Source organism: Haliaeetus albicilla, chromosome 1 (assembly GCF_947461875.1).
Source record: "Haliaeetus albicilla chromosome 1, bHalAlb1.1, whole genome shotgun sequence".
In the NCBI taxonomy this organism is placed as follows: Eukaryota; Metazoa; Chordata; class Aves; order Accipitriformes; family Accipitridae; genus Haliaeetus; species Haliaeetus albicilla.
This window is the reverse complement of record NC_091483.1, coordinates 70861354-70880311: the sequence shown is the minus strand read 5'-3', so window position 1 is coordinate 70880311 and position 18958 is coordinate 70861354. Positions and strand designations below refer to the sequence as shown.

The 18958-nt window shown below is 41.7% G+C and overlaps 1 protein-coding gene across 2 annotated transcripts in view; it reads left to right on the top strand.

Annotated features, from left to right (window-relative positions):
* The first annotated feature begins 2322 nt into the window (after positions 1 to 2322).
* The window catches only part of STX18 (syntaxin 18), a 67585-nt gene continuing 50949 nt past the window's right edge, over positions 2323 to 18958 (top strand). Inside the window, exon 1 of one of the 2 annotated variants that reach the window (XM_069793669.1) lies at positions 2323 to 2715. In XM_069793669.1, coding sequence (XP_069649770.1) covers positions 2548 to 2715 — 168 coding nt within the window. In that variant the 5' untranslated portion in view covers positions 2323 to 2547. The remainder of the gene's footprint in view (positions 2716 to 18958) is intronic. The other variant, XM_069793678.1, reaches the window with a different exon arrangement.

The window sequence follows — 18958 nt, the reverse complement described above, 5'->3', positions numbered from 1 at the left end:
AAAAGTAGAAATAAAGACGTGATCTTGTTCCCAAAGAATTTCCAGCTAAGGTCCTGATCTGGTAACAGGGTTATGTGCTTAACTGTATGTGCCACGTGTGGTTCCTTTGACCTCAATGGGAGTATTCACAGTATTCACAGTGGTTTAGTATGTGTATAAATATTTGCAAGGTTAGGAGGTAAACTATAGTATGTTACAATTTACTTTGCTTTAATGAGCTGTAGCTTCTTTTTTCATCCAAAAATATACAGAGTATTCCAGTTATTTTAAAGTACCTAAATTCCATTAGAAAATGAAGAAACATCACACAGGCACCAATAAGTTGTTTTTTCTAAAAGCAGGAAGGGAAGGTGAAGTTCAAAATTTCAAAAATAGATTTCATATTTCTACAGTTTACATGTAAAAAAGCAGCACTCCAATAGCAAAAATCTATAGATTCTTACCCAATGCCCACTTAAGTGGGAATACTTAAAGGGAGTGTAAATGTTACCTTCATTAAATGTTGGAACAGGCTATATAGCTGAATATGCACAAAATCAGAGGTTAATTCTAGCACTTATTTTTTCAGGAGCATACTACTGTGGGCCAAGCTGTGAATTTCTTATTTCTATTGGCAAGAAATTACTTGTGCAAGAGCCTGTGAAATGGCATGTTTGTGGAGTGAGGCATTAGTTACTGTAAGGATGGCAGAACCACAGCATATGAAAACTACCCTAACATGTAGCATTGGTGAACATGTCTCAGAAGTGTCTTCAGGGAGTTTCAGAATGAGGGTGTCAGCGTGATCAAGACATTCCCAGAATTTTATTGTGTGCTTACTTTGTTTTTGGTAATGCAAAGAAAACAACCAATTTTAGGAAACATACCTGAAAGTATCTGATTTACTATGTATAAGTGCTACACTGCTTTTATTAAATATGTCCTTTGCCGAAGTATCTTTACGATGAATTTCTTGATCTTGAAAGAGCAAAGGCATTTGGCTCAAGGTTCAATCAAATACTGCTGGCATTTCTGGAATTAGAATTTTAATCTCCTTCGTTGTCCACTTTTTTAATACCTTGAATATATTTTCACGGTAAATCCAGCACCGAGGACAGGGACTTAAAACGGCCTATTCCTTTAATTAGAAATACATATCTGTACCACAATAAAAACGCAATTTAAAACAGAACAATAATAACAAAGTATGAATGAATAGTAATCACAATATAACTCGGCGGGAACCACTAACCTATAGCTAAGGCTGAACTGATGAGAATTGAACTGAAAGCAGAGTGGTAATCAACAAGGGAAGAAAGCCCTGGAGCAGATAGGAAAAATAGTTGTGGTTGATTAAGTTCCAGTCCTCTGGGGAGAGGCAGGATTTTGAAACTGTGTTCTTTGGAGACCATCTCGAGGAACGTGCTTCTCGTCAGCGAGAGCACAGTTAAAAAATACATGGCATCTGCTGGATCCCAGAGCATTACATGGCATGTATATGTATGTGTGTGTATATCTATATAAAAACACCATATATAAAAACCACCACCACCGGTTATTTGGTCAAAAGCCTTCCCCTCTGTGTCACGCAGTTCCGCGTAGCTAGTCTACTGCACAGAACACGGTAATAAAGCTGCCTCAATAAGGAAGGTTATTGCACAAAGCTGTCTTCAGGATGAGATCACAAACAGCGCCGCATGGTCACGGACTGTCCCATACATGTGCCAGGTACCGGTGTGCTACCGTCCGGCTGCGGGGGACCTGGGAGGTCAGCTGCGGACCTGGGAGGTCAGCATCCCGGCGTGGAAGAAATCCTCGCTCCCCGCTGCGGGCGCAGCAAGGCCGCTCCACCCGCACAGCTCGGGCACACCTAACGGGGGACACGCACACGCGGGGCCGCGTCCCGGGGGAGTCTCACACCAGCGCCAACCCCAGACGCCAGCGCAGACCCGCTCACGTGTATTAATCCACTCCAATCACCCTCCCTTTCCACGGCTCAGCGGCTGGGCTAGAACTTGGGAGGCCGCGTATAACAGCACCACCTGGCGACACCTGCCACGACGCCACAGCCGTCAAAGTTTTGCCGGAATACAGCTTTTTATTGCGCGAAGTCGCTATTAGATCGGAGGAGGCAGTGGCCAGGCGCAGGGGAGCCGCGTTCGGCCCTGCCGCCTCGGCGGGCGGGTAGGCCCGCAGGCGGGCGGGCAGGCCGGCGGGCAGACAGACAGACAGACAGACAGGCCGGCGGGCAGACAGACAGACAGGCAGGCAGGCAGACAGGCCGGCCGGCCGGCCGGCGCTGGGTTCGGCTGCCGCGAAGGCCGCGGGCAGACGCTTCTCCCCGACTCGAGCACCGGCTGCCCGCGGCCGCCCGGGCTCGGCCCGTCGCACACCCCGCCGCGGCCCAGGCGGGCTCGGCGGCGGCCGACGGCGGCAAGGAATTAAGCCGCGGGGCCGCGGCTCTTCCCCCGCCGCCCCCCCCGGAGGGCGGAACGCGCCGCGCGGGGCCGCGTTGCGCGGGGAAGAGTGCGCGGCGGCACCGGCCGGCGGCGGAGGGGGCGGGCCGCCATGGCGGTGGACATCACCCTGCTCTTCAAGGCCAGCGTGAAGACGGTGAAGACCCGCAACAAGGCGCTGGGGGTGGCGGCGGCGGCGGGGGACAGCGCCAGGGACGAGCTGCTCAAGCGGAGCGCCGCCCGCTCCAAGAGCGACTTCACCGGCCGGGCGCGGGAGGTGGTGAGTGCGGCGGCGGGCGCCCAGGCCCCGGGACGGGACCGGGGGGTGTGACGGTGACGAGCGGCAGCCGGGCCCGGCCGGCGGCTCCGCCTGGGCGCCGCCGCGGGCAGCCCGCCCCCCTCACCCCCGCCTCGGAGCGGGCCGCCGCGTCCGGCTGTTCCCCGGGGGCCCGGGGCGAGCGGGCGAGCCCCGGAGTCGGCCGCAAGCAACCCCCGGGCAGCTCTTTCCCACACGGATGTGGGCTGGGAGGGCGGGAGCGCAGCGTGAGAGCCGGGAGCTCGGCGGCCGATGTGGCGGCTGGGGAGGGCTCCGGGGCCGCCCGTCGCCCGCCTTCCCCCCCGGGCGGGGGCCCGCTCCGCGGCCGGGGCCGGCAGGGCCGTCCCGGGGGGCTCTGCTGGCTGCCGCCCCCTCCTGCGAGGGCTGACGCTCCTAACCCTGCGAACCCGGCTTTCCCCCGGGCTGCGCCGCGGTCGTGCGCGCGTTCACGCGAGTGTTTCTTCGTGGCGGTTGCCACGTAAGAGGACGCCTCCACAGCACGTAGGAGCATAAGCGTTCCTAATGTCGCACTCTGTATGCTGCCTGTAGCGTGGTTTTTTTTTTCTTCTGTCACGCAGTATGGCTGTAAAGTGCCACTTTATGCAAACTACACGTGAAAAGGTAATCGGAACGTTTTAAGACTTGAAAAGGCAAGCGCAGAGAAGTTAAGGAATTGCAGAGCCGAAGGCTGACCAGCATTAGTAATAGTCCTCAGTCCACAGTCGTGCTCTAAAACCAAATTCGTTGCAGATTATTGTTCTCCATACTGAGTAAAAGGCAGGGGAAAAAGTCTGATACTAAGGCAGGGTTTGAATAACACACCTTTAATAAGGTATTGGACCGTATTTTGAAAACCTAAGAGAAAAAGACGGCTCAGTACACTCCCTGAGGAGACGGGCTTACAGAACACATATGCACGTTTAGGACGAAACAAAGAACGCACAAGTAACCTTGTTCTGTTGTTTTCTAAGTTTTGAATAATTTAGTTTTCAAGCACAGATATTAATGTCATGTTTCTGTGCTCATTGCACATTTCCTAGTTCTGAGAGAGAGTACTTAGAAACTAATGCGTTTTATAACAATTGATGTTTGATGTTCAGTAGCTCAGTGATTGCTTTGAGGCCTAAGCAGAGGGTGTTGAGTTGGGTACCTGTTAAATGAACGTATAATTATTAATCATTGCAAAAAGTTGATTTAAGTGACTTGTCAACTGTGTCTTCTATGGTAGGGATCCATCTGCAGTGATCGCACCAGTCCATAAAACTACATTCAACATCTTTGTCCGTGAGATCTACCTTTCTTCCCCCACTGCATCTCCTGATTTTAGCTAAAGATATTCCACGTTCTGCAGTGTTAGAGAGAACAGGTTCCTTCAGTCTTACCCCAGAACAGGGCAGCTTTTTAAATTTTTAACACAATTTTTGTGTGTGTAAATTCCTAGAATTCTAAAAAGGGTTGAAATTTTATTACAGGGCATCATGTTGACATTTATCTGCATGGTCAATACAGCTGCAACTTTTAAATCTGCCATTCAGAACTCCAGCACTTGGGCTGATGCTGAGGGGAGGTTGTTACCCTCTGAGGGTTTAGGACTAGATGGTGTTTGGATGCTTTGCCAAAGCGTTTCACGGTTATTTGTGGTAGCAGAGGAAGCAAGAGGAAATCCAAGGTTTTGGGGTTTGATTCTAGGTACTCTTATAGCCGCAGATTTCTGTTCATTCCCTCCAAAGCTTTTTACCTTCTGCCCCATTGCCTCCAGTACTGTCTCTGCACTTCAGTTCCTTCTTCTCAGTTTCAGTGTCTGTATTCCACATAATTTATAGCCTCAGACTAGGCTTACACCTACTTCTTCCTCCCTCCTAGTCTTTTCTCTTTCTACTACCAATGCTCCCTTGCTTTTGCTTCCTCCCAGTTTTGGTTTTCTTTCTTAAGTTCTGTTCATACGCAAGCCTAGCCTCACCTTCATCTTCTTCTCACTGCCCAGCCGTAGTTCTGTGCACTGATGGTGTGCTATAGCTACGTCCTTTTCCTTCTGCCTAAGTCCTTTGTTTCCCCCCTGTTTACAGCTACTATTTCCTGTTGGTGCCAACCTTCTCTCTGAGCTCCTCGTCCTTTCTGAGTTTCTTCAGGGCACTGTCCAGGCAACAGAAAGAAGGACAAAGATGTCGATAAAAGTATCTTCTTTAATTGCAAGAGCTTCAAGTGAAATAAACAGCTAATGCCAACATGGATGAGCTGAACAGTCTGTCTGAGGGGGACAATGGGTTTAATTAATGGTACTTGCATAAACAATGACTATGGAGAAAAAGCCAAGGCTAAAAATGTGTTGCTGAAGCACGTCTGAACATAATTTCTGTCACCATGCTGATCAGTGAGGAGGATGAGGTGGATTGGCCTTGCTCTGCTCCTGTAACTCAGTTACATTTGTGACAGTGAGCCAACAACCTGCCAGACCAGAGACCACCATTTTAATGTGTGAATAAAACATTGAAACTGCAGCTAGAAGAATAAGCTTTGTAGTAATATAAATTGTGATTTTAATTGCTTGTTTCAGCCAAGTACAATTTGGTTTGATTATGTATGTGTCAAAAGCTCTTTCAAATACTTTGTTGTAGCCTTGCAATTAAAAATTTAGCTGCTTCTACCAAGACTATGCAACTCAGCTTGCAAATGTAATCTTTAATAGATGCATTAATTCTTTAAGGTACTTCTTTTTTTAAAAGCTCCCCAAAAGCTAGTGAATTCTTCCATGTCTGTATACAGGTTTTTTTTTATTGGTTAATCTGAGGAACATATCAAATGGTTAATTAGTGTTGTCTTTAAAACTTATGAAAGATACTGGTCAGAATCCATGTAGGATAACAGCAGAGACCCCGAATAACCTACACCTAGTCACCAGGTTCCTTATGCCTTATTTGTTGCAGAATAAAATAGTTTCAGTTGGAAGGGGCCTACAGTGATCATCTAGTCCAACTGCCTGACCACCTCAGGGCTGACCAAAAGTTAAAAGTATGTTATTAAGGGCATTGTCCGAATGCCTTTTAAACACTGACAGGCTTGGGGCATCAACCACCTCTCTAGGAAGCCTGTTCCAATGTTTGACCATCCTCGCAGTAGAGAAATGCTTCCTAATGTCCAGTTTAAACCTGCCCTGGCACAACTTTGAACTATTCCCATGTGTCCTGTCACTGCATACCAGGGAGAAGAGCTCAGCACCTCCCTCTCCTCTTCCCCCTCTCAGGAAGCTGTAGAGAGCAATGAGGTTGCCCCTCAGCCTCCTTTTCTCCAGACTAGACAAGCACAAAGTCCTTAGCTGAAGATCTCCATTTGGCATGCAGATGTGGAAATACTGAAATACTTGTGCGGAGTCTACGCACAGACCTACTCCTTTCAAGGTTATATTCTGGGTAGGTTTGCCTGGCTTCTTGCAGGTAGAGCTGTGCTGATGCTGCTTGCACTCCAAGCTGTGTGGGGGGCAGCCAGCCCTGGTCCAAACACACGGCAGCGCAGCTGGAGTATGGGGCTGGGAGGGTGCTCAGCCTTGCCTGGGGCAGCCACACAGCTGTAGGATCAGAATTCTCCTTTTTAGTGCATCCCATGGAGGTTTTGTAGCACATTATTAATGTGTCTGAGCACTTGGCTGAACTGTAGTAAGTGATGTAACTCTCTCTATCATAGATATTATATTTCCCCCACCCCCCACCCCTGCAGGACTATGAGTTTTGCTGTAGGATCCGAGGACTGTGGAAATGTTTACTTTTTTTTTTTTCTTCTTCATATCATAGGCAGAATCTAAGTGGTGTTTAAGAAGGAAGGCTGAAGGTGCTTAGCATTTGGAGAAGAAGCTGGCAAAGTTGTAATAGTTCCTTATTTTCTGTTGAATTTCATTTTTCTTTCCTAAGAAAGCTCTGTGTCTGTACAGCGGGCTTCTGTATTTATGGCAAAGTTTCATTGCACCTGGGAGATAGAGTTATTCTCAAACTTAACATGATTTTTTAGGTGGATTGAAGTAGGCATGGAGAATGGAATATAAGAGCTCTGACTTGAATCAATACTGTGTGGGGAAACCAGTTTAGAGATGGGCAGATACATTTTGTGTGCTCTTGGTATTTTGTGTTAGTCACAAAAAATACTTCAGCATTCTGTATTTGTATTTTTTCAAAGCTGACTGTTTTATGCTCAGGTGTACTGTATTGCTGCAGTCTGTGTGGAGCTGATGAAGGTTTTTATATCTGAGACTAAGTTGGTAACACAAGGATGTTACGAGGTTATCTAAAACCATTGTAATGTTAGTTGCAGAGACTGCTGTTGCTGCTGATATTGTTAAACTGTGACAAAACTGATCTGTTTGCCTATGGATGCTCTTCTAAATCAAAGAGGAATGTTATGGCTGTGATCTTTTGAAAGGATTTTCTTTGCCCCAGCGTTGACCCATCACTGTTTATTTGGTTTGGGTTTTCTTTGGTCTGTCAGCTGCATTGTACAACCACTGTGTTGTCTGATGTGTAATGAAAGATGACTAATGCTGTATGTGTGGTGAATGTTTTTGGCATCTTTCCACCTGTTCACCAGTTACGTATTGACTAGGACCAGGTAAGAAATGGTTGTTGAGGGATTCCCTACAAGAAAGCTACAATAACAGTGACAGACTTTCCATTGCTTGCGATCTATAAGAACCTGTTAGAATTCATTATGTATATGTTAGTGCTTTTTGGTCAATTAAAACAAAAGCAATTTTTCTTTTTTCCTTAGGCTTTTACAGTGACATGGCTATTTAAAATGTGGTAACAGGGATATTAAAGTTTGCATTTCATTGTACTTTTATAAGCTGACATAGTTGCTGTCAGTTGACCCTGGCTGGATGCCAGGTACCCACCAAAGCTGCTCTATCACTCCTCAGTTGGACAGGGGAGAGAAAATATAATGAAAGGCTTGTAGATCGAGATAAAGACAGGAAGAGATCAATTGCCAGTTACTGTCATGGGCAAAACAGGCTCAACTTGGGGAAATTAGTTTAATTTATTACCAATCCAATAGGAGCAGGATAATGAGAAAATAAAAACTAAATCTCAAAACACCTTCGTCCACCCCTCCCTTCTTCTCGGGCTCAACTTCCCTCTCGATTTTCTCTACTCCTCACTCCCAGTGGCACAGGGGGATGGGGAATGTGGGTTGGGGTCAGTTCATCACACGTTGTCTCTACCGCTCCTTCCTCCTCAGGGGCAGGACTCCTCACTCTTCCTCTGCTCCAGCGTGGGGTCCCTCCCACGGGAGACAGTCCTCCACGAACTTCTCCAACGTGGGTCCTTCCCACGGGCTGCAGTTCTTCACGAACTGCTACAGCGTGGGTCCCTTCCACGGGCTGCAGTCCTTCAGGCACACACTGCTCCAGTGTGGGTCCCCCACAGGGTCACAAGTCCTGCCAGAAAACCTGCTCCAGTGTGGGCTCTTCTCTCCATGGGGCCGCAGGTCCTGCCAGGAGCCTGCTCCAGCGTGGGCTTCCCACAGGGTCACAGCCTCTTTCAGGCACCCACCTGCTCCGGCGTGGGGTCCTCCCCGGGCTGCAGGTGGAGATCTGCTCCACCGTGGACCATCCTGGGCTGCAGGGGGACAGCCTGCCTCACTGTGGTCTTCCCCACGGGCTGCAGGGGAATCTCTGCTCCGGCGCCTGGAGCATCTCCTCCCCTCCTTCTGCACTGACCTGGGGGTCTGCAGGGCTGTTTCTCATATTCTCACTCACTCTGCCGGCTGCTGTTGTGCAACAACTTTTTCCCCTTCTTACATCTGTTATTCCAGAGGTGCAACCACCATCGCTGATGGGCTCGGCCTTGGCCAGCGGCGGGTCCGTCTTGGAGCCGGCTGGCATTGGCCCTGTCAGATACAGGGGAAGCTTCCAGCAGCTTCTCACAGAAGCCACCCCTGTAGTCCCCCTGCTACCAAAACCTTGCCATGCAAACCCAATACATGAGTTCCTTGGTACGGTATCAGATCTGAGATTAAGCTGAGTTAATGTGCTAAGTGATTGAAGAATTTTAAGGATTAGAGCAGAAGTTTTCAAATAAAAAAAATTGGGCTTGAAGTAAGTGCTCAGTGACAAACATAAGCAGTTCAGATATGGCATAGGCCCACTTTATGTGACACTTGTTCACAGCTTTACCACGGTCTTAAAGCTGCAGTTTTGGTTATTTTAAAAGATTGTCAGTTTTGGAAGGTGTTTGGCACATGAACTTCTGTCTTAGGACAGTCTTAGGAAATCTGACTATTTAAGCCTTTCCTGTTACTTTTTTATGGCAGGTGTGAGCTACTGGGAATATAACTTGTCAAATATGCTTGCTTCTTAGTTATTTGAAAATATTGAAGGAATGAGAACTTTTTATCACTGCTGACTGTTCAATATGTGTTGGAGAAATGGAATCAGGGCTGATACAGCCTATTGACAGAAATAAAGATAAATTAACGGTCAAGCAGAATTTCATGGTGGGCTTGATTGCAGCCATGAATGAAATTTTGTGTTTTGCTAGGGAGATTTTCTTCTTTAAGGTTTTGTGAAAAGCTGAAAAATAAAGTGTTGGAGCATGAATTCTTCAAAAGCAATACCAGACATATCTGAAAACATCTCCTTGAGAATGGAAAATTTGAAAGGTTAAATGTTTCTAAGTCTTTAAATGCAAAATTTCAGAATGATCAAATGTCTGTGTTTGAAGCTGTTGAACGCATAAGGATGCCAGATTCATGAGGTTACAACATCTGTTACTCATATAACTTCTGTGTATGGATTCTGTAGGATGATTAACCGATTCTTCAAAAAAATCAGTATGATAGGCCAATATTCACATCAAAAATATGCTTGGCTGCTCTGAACAAATATGTAATGAGGAGGAAAAATCCCCACATAAAACTTGTCTCCAAAACTAGTTCTTGTGAAAGCCAGAACAAATGACATTGTATATAAATTTTGAGCAAACCTTTTAGTTACAAGGCCACCTGACTTTTGTAGCATACTGCTCTGGATACACAGAGGTTAGTGGCAGCTTTTTTTGTGTGGTGTTTTGGTTTTTTTTCTTTTTTTTTTAATTTTACATACTCTGAGTAAAACAGCTTTTCATGCATGCCTGTGTAAGGCCAACATATCTCGTTTGGATGCAGCCCATGGGATAATTGAAAATAGCATTGCTATTAGAAGAGATGGAGAGCTGATGTTTTATGCTTGGTCCCAAACATGGGATCTTCCTGCACATCTCTGCACAGTTTGGTATTTAGAGCATTCTTGTAGGAGAAAAAAGGAGTAGAGGTGTTTGTATATGGTGTCTACAATGGCTTAATCTTTGCCCCTGTCACTGCATTAATAAAGCCTAAAAAAGCATGCGGAATGCCCAAACCAGTCCCCCAAATTGACCACAAAGGACCACCTTGAATAGCATGACATAATTATTGACATAGCACAACTAAAAGTGAGTGTTTTTAAACATATATACTTTCTGATCCCTTTCAGACTATTCAGGATCATTTGAAGAGGTACCAAGAATAAAATTCAGCCACCGAAATTGTGTAATGGGTCTGGTTATAGTATATGATCAGTAGCCAGTATGTAGCACTAATAGAGAAAGACAAGTCTGCACCCTCACTGGAAAATTTCTAGGGGTTTACAAATCAAAAAAGGTTTGAAAAACATTGCTAGATGATTAGATCTAGACTTCAAGCAAAGAATTCCTTGTGCTTAATACCATTTTAGTATCATAAGAAAAAAGAGTTGGCTTGCAGATTGGGACATACACAGGCTTTTCCACTGCCTACTTTTGGGTATATAGTAGCTTTGGTGGTAGGCAGGTACCAATCTGCTGATGCAGGGAGTAACACCATCCCTGTTATAAAAAGTAAAAGTTCTGTGAAACTAAAACTGCCAAGTATTAAATGTTGTATTGGAATATGACAATAGCTACTATGCTGCTGCTTCCAAGTCAAGTTCAGGTTGGTGTCTCCAGAATGTATCAAATTATATCTAAGCTTTTTAAGAGTGAGAAATATAAAAAATAATGAAATAGCCAGCTTGCTATATTAACTTTTTATAGGATGGGATGTGTATTTGCCAGGTCTAGAATAGACCTGAATGGGGCTTAATTCTAAAAATTTGCATATCCAAGAGTGGTAGCATTAAAGTCCATGGCAGAACACAGGCAGTGCGTTGAAGACTGCATGGTTGTGTGGTGAACTACTTCTGTTGTACTTGAATAGCTGATACTAACCAGTGCCGTGAGGGAAGTGGCCAAAAATGGTTAAAATGGTGTGCTTTAATGTTTTTGGTTTTGTACTCAAACTAAAAAATTCTAACCTGATTTACTAAGGTTAGTTTATACGATCGTTTTGACTCTAATGATTACATAAATCCCATGAGAGAATATTTGGATGCAAGGGAAATATATACTGCTTATGGTATAGCCAATTATAGCCTTTGTTAGAAATTAATGACTGTGCCAAATTTTGGACAGCAAGTGATATTTCAGTTCACTTCTTAACTTTTAATGAGAGGTAAGTTCTAATAAATTGGGCCCATAGCTGAGGTAATTAGAATTAATTGTGACTTCTCCCACATACAGTTATGAACAGTCACTTTCCTCCTCAAAGTTCACTGATAGTGCCGTATTTTGTACTTGTTTACACACACATGGGTTTCTAGGCAGAAAATGTGGTTCTAAATTATACTTTGTCAAATGGGGAGTTACAGTGTACTACCTTCTAATATTTCAGATTTATCTCTTCCCCTCTGCAAATTATGGTTAATGTTACTTTTTTATTATGAGCATTTATTGTTTTTACTTCTCATTTCCTTCATCATTGTTAGAGAAGACATTTAGCCTGAGAGGTAGAAGGGAAAGAAGTTGATAATTTTAATTAGTAGAGGAGAAACACTTAAAAAGCCGGTTAAGGAAATAGAGGAAAGATTTTTTTTTTTTTTTTTTTTAAAGATTATTAGAGAGGAATGAAATGCTGACCTTGTTTAATGCAAAAGGATTAAATGCTAAATCACTGATGTTCCCCACGTGATGCCTCTGATTTTAGCAAAACTCAGATCAGTAATGGTGGTGAGGGTATGGGTTGGCCTTGGAGGAAGAGTTTTGAACTCTTACATTTTGGGAAATGTCTGTGCAAATGTCTGTTGTTGTGTGTCGTGTGTCCTCCCCCCCCCCCCCCCCCCCCCCCCCCTTTGTTTGTTTGTTTTTAAGTACATTCTTAACTCCATGGGAATTATTTTCTGACTATAACTGAACAGCAGGATTGAAAGTTGGCTTGGGAGACAACTTTCCTTAGTCGCACGTTAGTTTTGTTTTGACTAACTGGACCTCATGTGGTGCAGAGGAGTCCAAAAGTATCTAAGGCTCCAGTTCCCATTTTGAGGATGCTGTCTTCACCCTCACCTGCTCCCAGGTCGGTTGTGGGAAGTTCTTTACTGACTTACCGTTGTTGGAGGAGTTGTTATACCATGTAGCTCGTCACCATGAACTCTTTCCCGACTGTGACTGTCTATTAAACTGACACCTCCTGTGAGTTCTTGATTTGTCATCTTGCCACAAATAAGGGTAAAATTTATGGAAGTTTTGAGTACATATGGAAGTGGAAGAAAGCTGAGGTGTTTGTCATGTGTAGCCTCCTTCTTTTCTTAAACATGGTTACATTAGCGTGACATCTGAAGAAGGAGAAAGGCAGGCTGGGGCAGGGTGGTGGGTCCTGTGGCATCTGAAAAGCTGGAGAGATACAATGGAAGAGAAAGACAACAGAAAGTGAGCAGGCTTAGCTTGAAGAAAATAAAATTATGTAGGTTGGAGAAGAGATGGTCTGACACGAGAGGTAGATATGTAGCTTAAAAAAAAAATAAATAAAAAAAATACAGGAAATGATACAGAGGTTATGATAGAATACATCTAAATAGGAAAGAAAGGAAGAGAAATGGAAGAAGAAAGGGTGAGAATGAAACTTAATATTTACAGGTCAGTGAATTTAATTGATGCATTTATACTTTTTACTTTTTCTCTGAGTTCTTTATCAAAGATTTTGGAGCAAGAACAGGTCATTACTTTGAGTACTTTGATACACTGTCATTGCCAGAAGCTTTGGGCTCTGTATTTATATTTTTTTAAAATACAATCTCTTGTTTGGGAGAGAAGTTAACTTAAAAATAAGCAGATTCAAAGAATACCGGTGTGATTTGTTAGAGATTTAACTGCTGGGATTTATTTTTCCAGGTATTAGCAGTGAGGCCAAAATAAAGCTAATCTCTCTGGAAGTTAGAAACTTTAAGGTTCTGATTCTCCTTCTCCTCTTCTTTTTTGAAAATAGGACAAGTTTGGTGGATAGTAGCCCAGAGAACTTGCCTGTGACTCTTCCCAGCATCCTGCAGTTGTCATTTTCTACGTGCATGGCTTGTTAAGTTAGGTGGAGAGGGGTGTTCTTGGACATTCAGAAAGTACTACTTTTGTTAGCTTCTGCTAAATCTGGACTTGGACTAAGGAGTTTTCTTCTCTTGTGACAATTAGCAAACAGAATTTCCAAGTCATCGCATGTTAATTGCTTTGAACTCTGAAGTGTATTGAAATATTAATAAAATGGGGAGCTATTATAACATAGGATGCTAGCTATGCTTCACGTGTGTGATCAGCAAAAAAAAGTTTAAACTGTCTTAATCTCGGGGAACAGCTATTTCAAAGCATAAAGGTTTTGCAACTTCTCACAAAAATCGGTTACAAATCATTGCTTTCAACAAGTAGTACTGACACTTGTGTTTCTGCTAATTGGGGCTGGCTTTGGTCATCGGGATTAGTTATCGCTGTAATGCTGAGATGATTCCTTGTGATTTTTGGTAATGAGAGGATTAAGTTTTTGTGTGTTTCGCCATAGACAAAAGTATATAAATTTTCAATGAAAGATTATGTAATTATATGCTTTGTCTTTGAAAATTCAGACCACTATGCTTGAAAATATTTTTCAGACTGGCAAATATTAAACCTTGGGATGATAGCTTCAGCAGTGAAAGCAATTAAAGGGTAAAAATTGAAGGTATGAATTGTTTTCAGCAATTTTGGGAAAATGTTCTTTAATGTTGAAAATGTTACAGTGTGATATAATAGCACAGAATTTTAAATTATGAATACTTTCTTGAAAATACAAGTTTTCTGTCTTCAGGGTGGTTTGTCAAAGCTTTTTGTCTGCCAAAAAATTACATTTTATAGTGATCCAGTACCAGCCTTGAGGTGTTTGTTGTCCCTTTTTACCCTTTCATTCTGACTCGGCCTTCCCTTTTGATGGAGGGTGGTGAGAGCAAGAGAAAAGCGGATGTACTGCATCTGCTCATATTTAAATTTATTCAGTTTCCTTGGGTATTGTCCATCATTTGAAAAATAAGCAAACAAAACAAACACCAGATACAGTTAAATGCAATCCAGCTTCCTTTCAATCTTTTGCTCTTTTGCTTTTCCACTATTAATAGATTGCTTGGCCTTTTCCACTGGATGTTTCCTTTTTTGGTTGACTTTTAAATGGTTTTGAATGTGGATGTAATCTCACTGATTCTAAACTGAATACTTAATTTCTGTAGTACAAGATGCAACTGACTGGTGTTTTCCATTTCTCCATGTCTCAGTTGGGTAGCAAGTGTGAAATGGGTTTCAAGTGAATGTTGGTGGCGGTTCTGTGAAGTTATTCAGAAGCTCTTAAATGTTATGTTGGTCTGTGGTTGAAAATAAGAGAAGGAGTCTTGGCTTGACTCATAAGTTTATTAGAGCTCTAATATGGAGTAATATTCTAATTAGAATTATAATATGGTCATTCAATGATTTTTTTTTTTTTAATGGAAAAAAAAAGGTAAGTCCTCAAATGTTTAGTACAGGTGAAAGTAAAATATCACTACATTTAGAAGACCAGAAATAATCTTGCTGCAGGACTTGTGGGCGTTTCTGATATAAAATACACACCTGAGGCCTGGCAGGTAAAAGAGGAGCTGAGAACGGAGCACCAGCTTGTACAGCAGCCCACCATGAGTGCGGTGGGGACTCCTCCCCATGGTGGCAGCGTGCCTGGGAGTGCAAAGTAGCCAGAGTCCTCAAACAGTCTCCAGGGAAGGGGAAAATTGATTAAAGGGGCAGGAAGACAGGGGAGTTTGTCAGGAATGTGTTGAAACCAAGGTGTTCTACAGAGTATTGGTATTTTGGGGAGGAAAACACACTTTCGGAGTTCTGAGTTGTTCTAGAAGTGCATCATCTGCTGGTTTTCAGATTGACGTGTAAAATACAGATGTAATTGCATCGTGGATTTTTTTCCTTGCCTATTTTCAGGTGGTTTGGATGTCCTTACGAAGTAGAAACAACTTTAAATTCCCAGGCTTTTTGAGCTTTCTTATTCTTAAAGAAATTCCAGCTTTCCTCTGAGAGTTTTTGGCTGAGCTAATGGTCTCATTTTTCCTCCCTACCTTATCTCCAGTTTAACAAGTTTTTTCTTCTTGCTTTTACTCTTGCTCTTTCCTGGAAAAGAAGCAAAACATTGTGTGAGCTGCAGAGGAACGTACTGCTTACTCTTATGACGCTTTATGTATAACATAAACATGTTATAAATTATATCTGTCTTTTTTATAACTAGTTCACTTATATTAAAAATAAATGGTGATAGCAAACTGACATGTGAAAGACAAATGTAATGGTGATGAAAACCATTTAATGATTAGTAGGGAAACAAATATTTATTGAAAATAAAAACCATGTCTAAAGGCTCTAATGCTGACTTTTGGAAACACTACCATGTTGTGGTATTTGCAATACCATATGTCCCGTACAGTAGATATTGTTTAAAATTGCTTGGGAACTGGAGCTTGCAATTGTGAGCTTGGAATGTCCTGCAGATAATTAAGTTGTGGTCAGGCTTTAGAAAAATAAAAAGTTCTCGAACTATGATTTTATAAACATGCTACAATAACATTTCTTTATATTTAACAGTTTGTTATAGAAAGCTGATACTCTCACGAGGCATTGACTAAAGGTAAAACATCAAGAAAGAAAAAATATTAAATTAAAACTTCACTTGGGACGTTGACAGTTGGCTTGTAATATTAAACAGATGTGTGTGTTCTTGGGATATTCTTCTTTCAGAACCTTGTTGCATACCCGTTTTCAAGCGACAGCTACAAATTTTTGATTAATTTAAAATTCTCCCTTCTTCAGTTGTATTTGCTATATATTATCTTCTTCGGGTCAATTCAGCTGGACATTGTGATGTATACTGTAGTTTCTGCTGTGATATTCAAGGGAAAGTGTTCCTTTATGTAGGCTTAAATTGAGGCACAGCTCATTCAACTATACAGAAAAATTATTACATATATGCAGAGATTCTTGGGCGTGGTATTACTTTTGCATGCATTAAATAGGGCATTTACTGATTCTGGTTGTGGATGTGGTAGGGCGTAATTTCACCTCTTTGGCTCCTAGTAAATACTGCACATAGGAGTCAATACCAAAATAAAGAAACTTAAGTTTTTAAAAGATGTAAGTTTAATGAAACATGGAGGTAATTATCAAGTAAAGGAAAAGCGTATAGCATTACTAAAATGACAAAAATAGTGTCCAGTTCTGACGTCAACCTTTTTCAGAAATATGGTGGTAGTGGTGGGAGGTTGTTTTTGTTTGTTGGGGTTTTTTTATAGAAAAGGGCTACAAAAATGGTCTAAGGTCTGAAATATCTACTTTGTGGTGAGAAATTTTTTCATCTTACTTTGTTAGGGGACATGATCACAAGAAAAAAGTCTTCGACTTGTTCATGGGTCTTATGAAAAAGCAAAAATAAGGTACAGTGCTGAAAAAACTACGCATTATTGGTGGTGTGATTCAGCTGATCCTTGATTTGGTAGACTCTGCATCACTTGAAATCTGAGTCAAGTGCATATATTCCAAAATACATACGGTATTCAACAAGTAATTCAGGAGTTAATACAGAGGGATGGCTCAGGAATTCCTTTTTACATATGGGACACTGCTTCATACCAAAGCAAAGAATTGGATACTGGTTTTCCAAATCCCAGACTACTGCTCCAGTGACCTATGACTCTGATCAGTCTGACCTTAGACTGTGCGAATATATGAATGTTCTGTCTTCATTTTTAATAATAAATGAACTTACAGGAAACAATGTGTTAAAGTATTTCTAAAATAAAATAGCTGTTTTAGACTTAACGGGGTGCTTAATCTAATTATCTACCACAGAAGTTATTTACCGTGAAGTAAGGGACCACTTTTTAATGTTGGGGTTTTTTTTTCTAGTGTCTTCCTTGCAAATTTCGGAGAGTGAATGGATGTACAAAGCCAGCTAAGTGATTTTGGTTTGGGTTTTTTGTTTGGTTTTTTTTTTAATGACTGGAGTCATTAACCAATGTGGGGTATTCATTGATTAAATAATACTACATTGCTGTAGTCTGCATACTGACTCAGTTTCATGTATGTGAATTGGATATCTCCTTTCTTTGTATTTTAAGATTTGTGTAAAGACACGATGATACACCATAATGTGAGTGAGACTAGCTCATCGTAAGAATACACTTAATTTTTCTTAATGATGTTGTTTCCAATTCCTAAGATGTGGAACCCATTAGAGTGTAGATGGGAAATACTTATGAGAGCTCAGATACTGTTTCTTGTGCTTTTGAATATGATATAAAGGAGCGTACAGCAAATACAGGAAAATGCTTCTTGGAGGTAATCAAAACGTGAAGGAGAAGAAAAAAGGAAAAAAATCAAAGAGTTAATTAGTTGGTCTAAAATGTGATCTAGTATAACTTTATATCATATTTCTTTTCTTCTGTGTAACAGCATGCAGAATGCAGGGTGCTGTGGTCTGGCTATTACTTTACCATTTCTTCACAATTTAACATCTTAAAAACTGCAGTAGTTTCAGGAGCAGTTTGTGGGTTCACACAATACACTTGAAATACTTACTATAATTTTATTTTGTAGGGAAGATAAGGCATGTGCATTTTTTGAAGGAAATTTTTTTTACTTACAGTGAATGAAAAGAAGCCTTTTCTATATAGCTCTTAAAGATTGATTCTTTTTTTATTGAATTAAGCATATGCACCCTATGTAAATTCTAATCTGAATATTATTCCAATTTTAAAGAAATACATTTAATAGCATTCATTAGAGATATGGGAAGGAAGATAATGCAGATATTACATGGATTTTATCTTTTGAGTAAATGTGGATTTTGTTTTTGACACTAATAATCAGAAGTTTACTTCAAAGACCGTTTTTTTTTTTTTAAATTTGCTTATATGTATTTGTTACTGATGCTTTTACATTTAAAAAAGAGCTACTATTAAACAACCCCATTGTTTGTTTGCAGGCATTTTGTAGATTGAACTGCTTTGAACAAACTGATTTCTATCAATCAGTTCTTTAAAATATAGTGGAAGAAGTTTCTTCCTTCAGTGAGACTTGTAAGTTGTAGTGGGAATTCTGCACAGGCTGATGATGATAGGCACAGTGTTCTGTCAGAGCAGACATACGAGTAACACTGTTATTATCATGCATCTTTCCGCTGGTGCTTTGTGGTGATTGGTTTTGACTTCAGGTTTTGTCCCTTACGTGGAGGACTTTGAAATAATGTGAATAAAATGTTAACATGGAAATTACATGAGATAACTTGCTACGCTCTTAAACCTCTTTAATTAGCACACTTGGAGGCAGAGGAAGATTATATTAACGTATTTCCTATTATCCTTATTACTGGTGCTTAAATACTAAATCTCTGGCAGAACAACTCTATAGGTGTCTGATCCTACAAAGATAACTGTTTGGCTGAGGCTGTTGCCAGTGAGATATTGTTGTTGATTAAACACAAATGTATGTTGTAACAAAAAATACTTTCTTATTGGAATTTTATAAGGAAGAAGATTATTGTAATGCAAATAAACTGAAACTCTTGGAAGAGTAAGTTGTTTGGAATTAAGTTTGCTACCTCTTTTAGGACTATGATCTAAACTATTATATTGCCTTCTGATTGCGTGGTGTGTTTTCTGCTTTAAATTGCTATTGTGGTAGCTCTGAGAGTCCCTAACTGAGAGCAGAGCTAGATATCCTTTGTGGAGCATTTGAACTTTTAACTAAGCAAGACATTTAAAGACACAAGATGAAATCCTGGTTGTACTGAAACAGGCTGCAGAGTTATGGTTGATTTA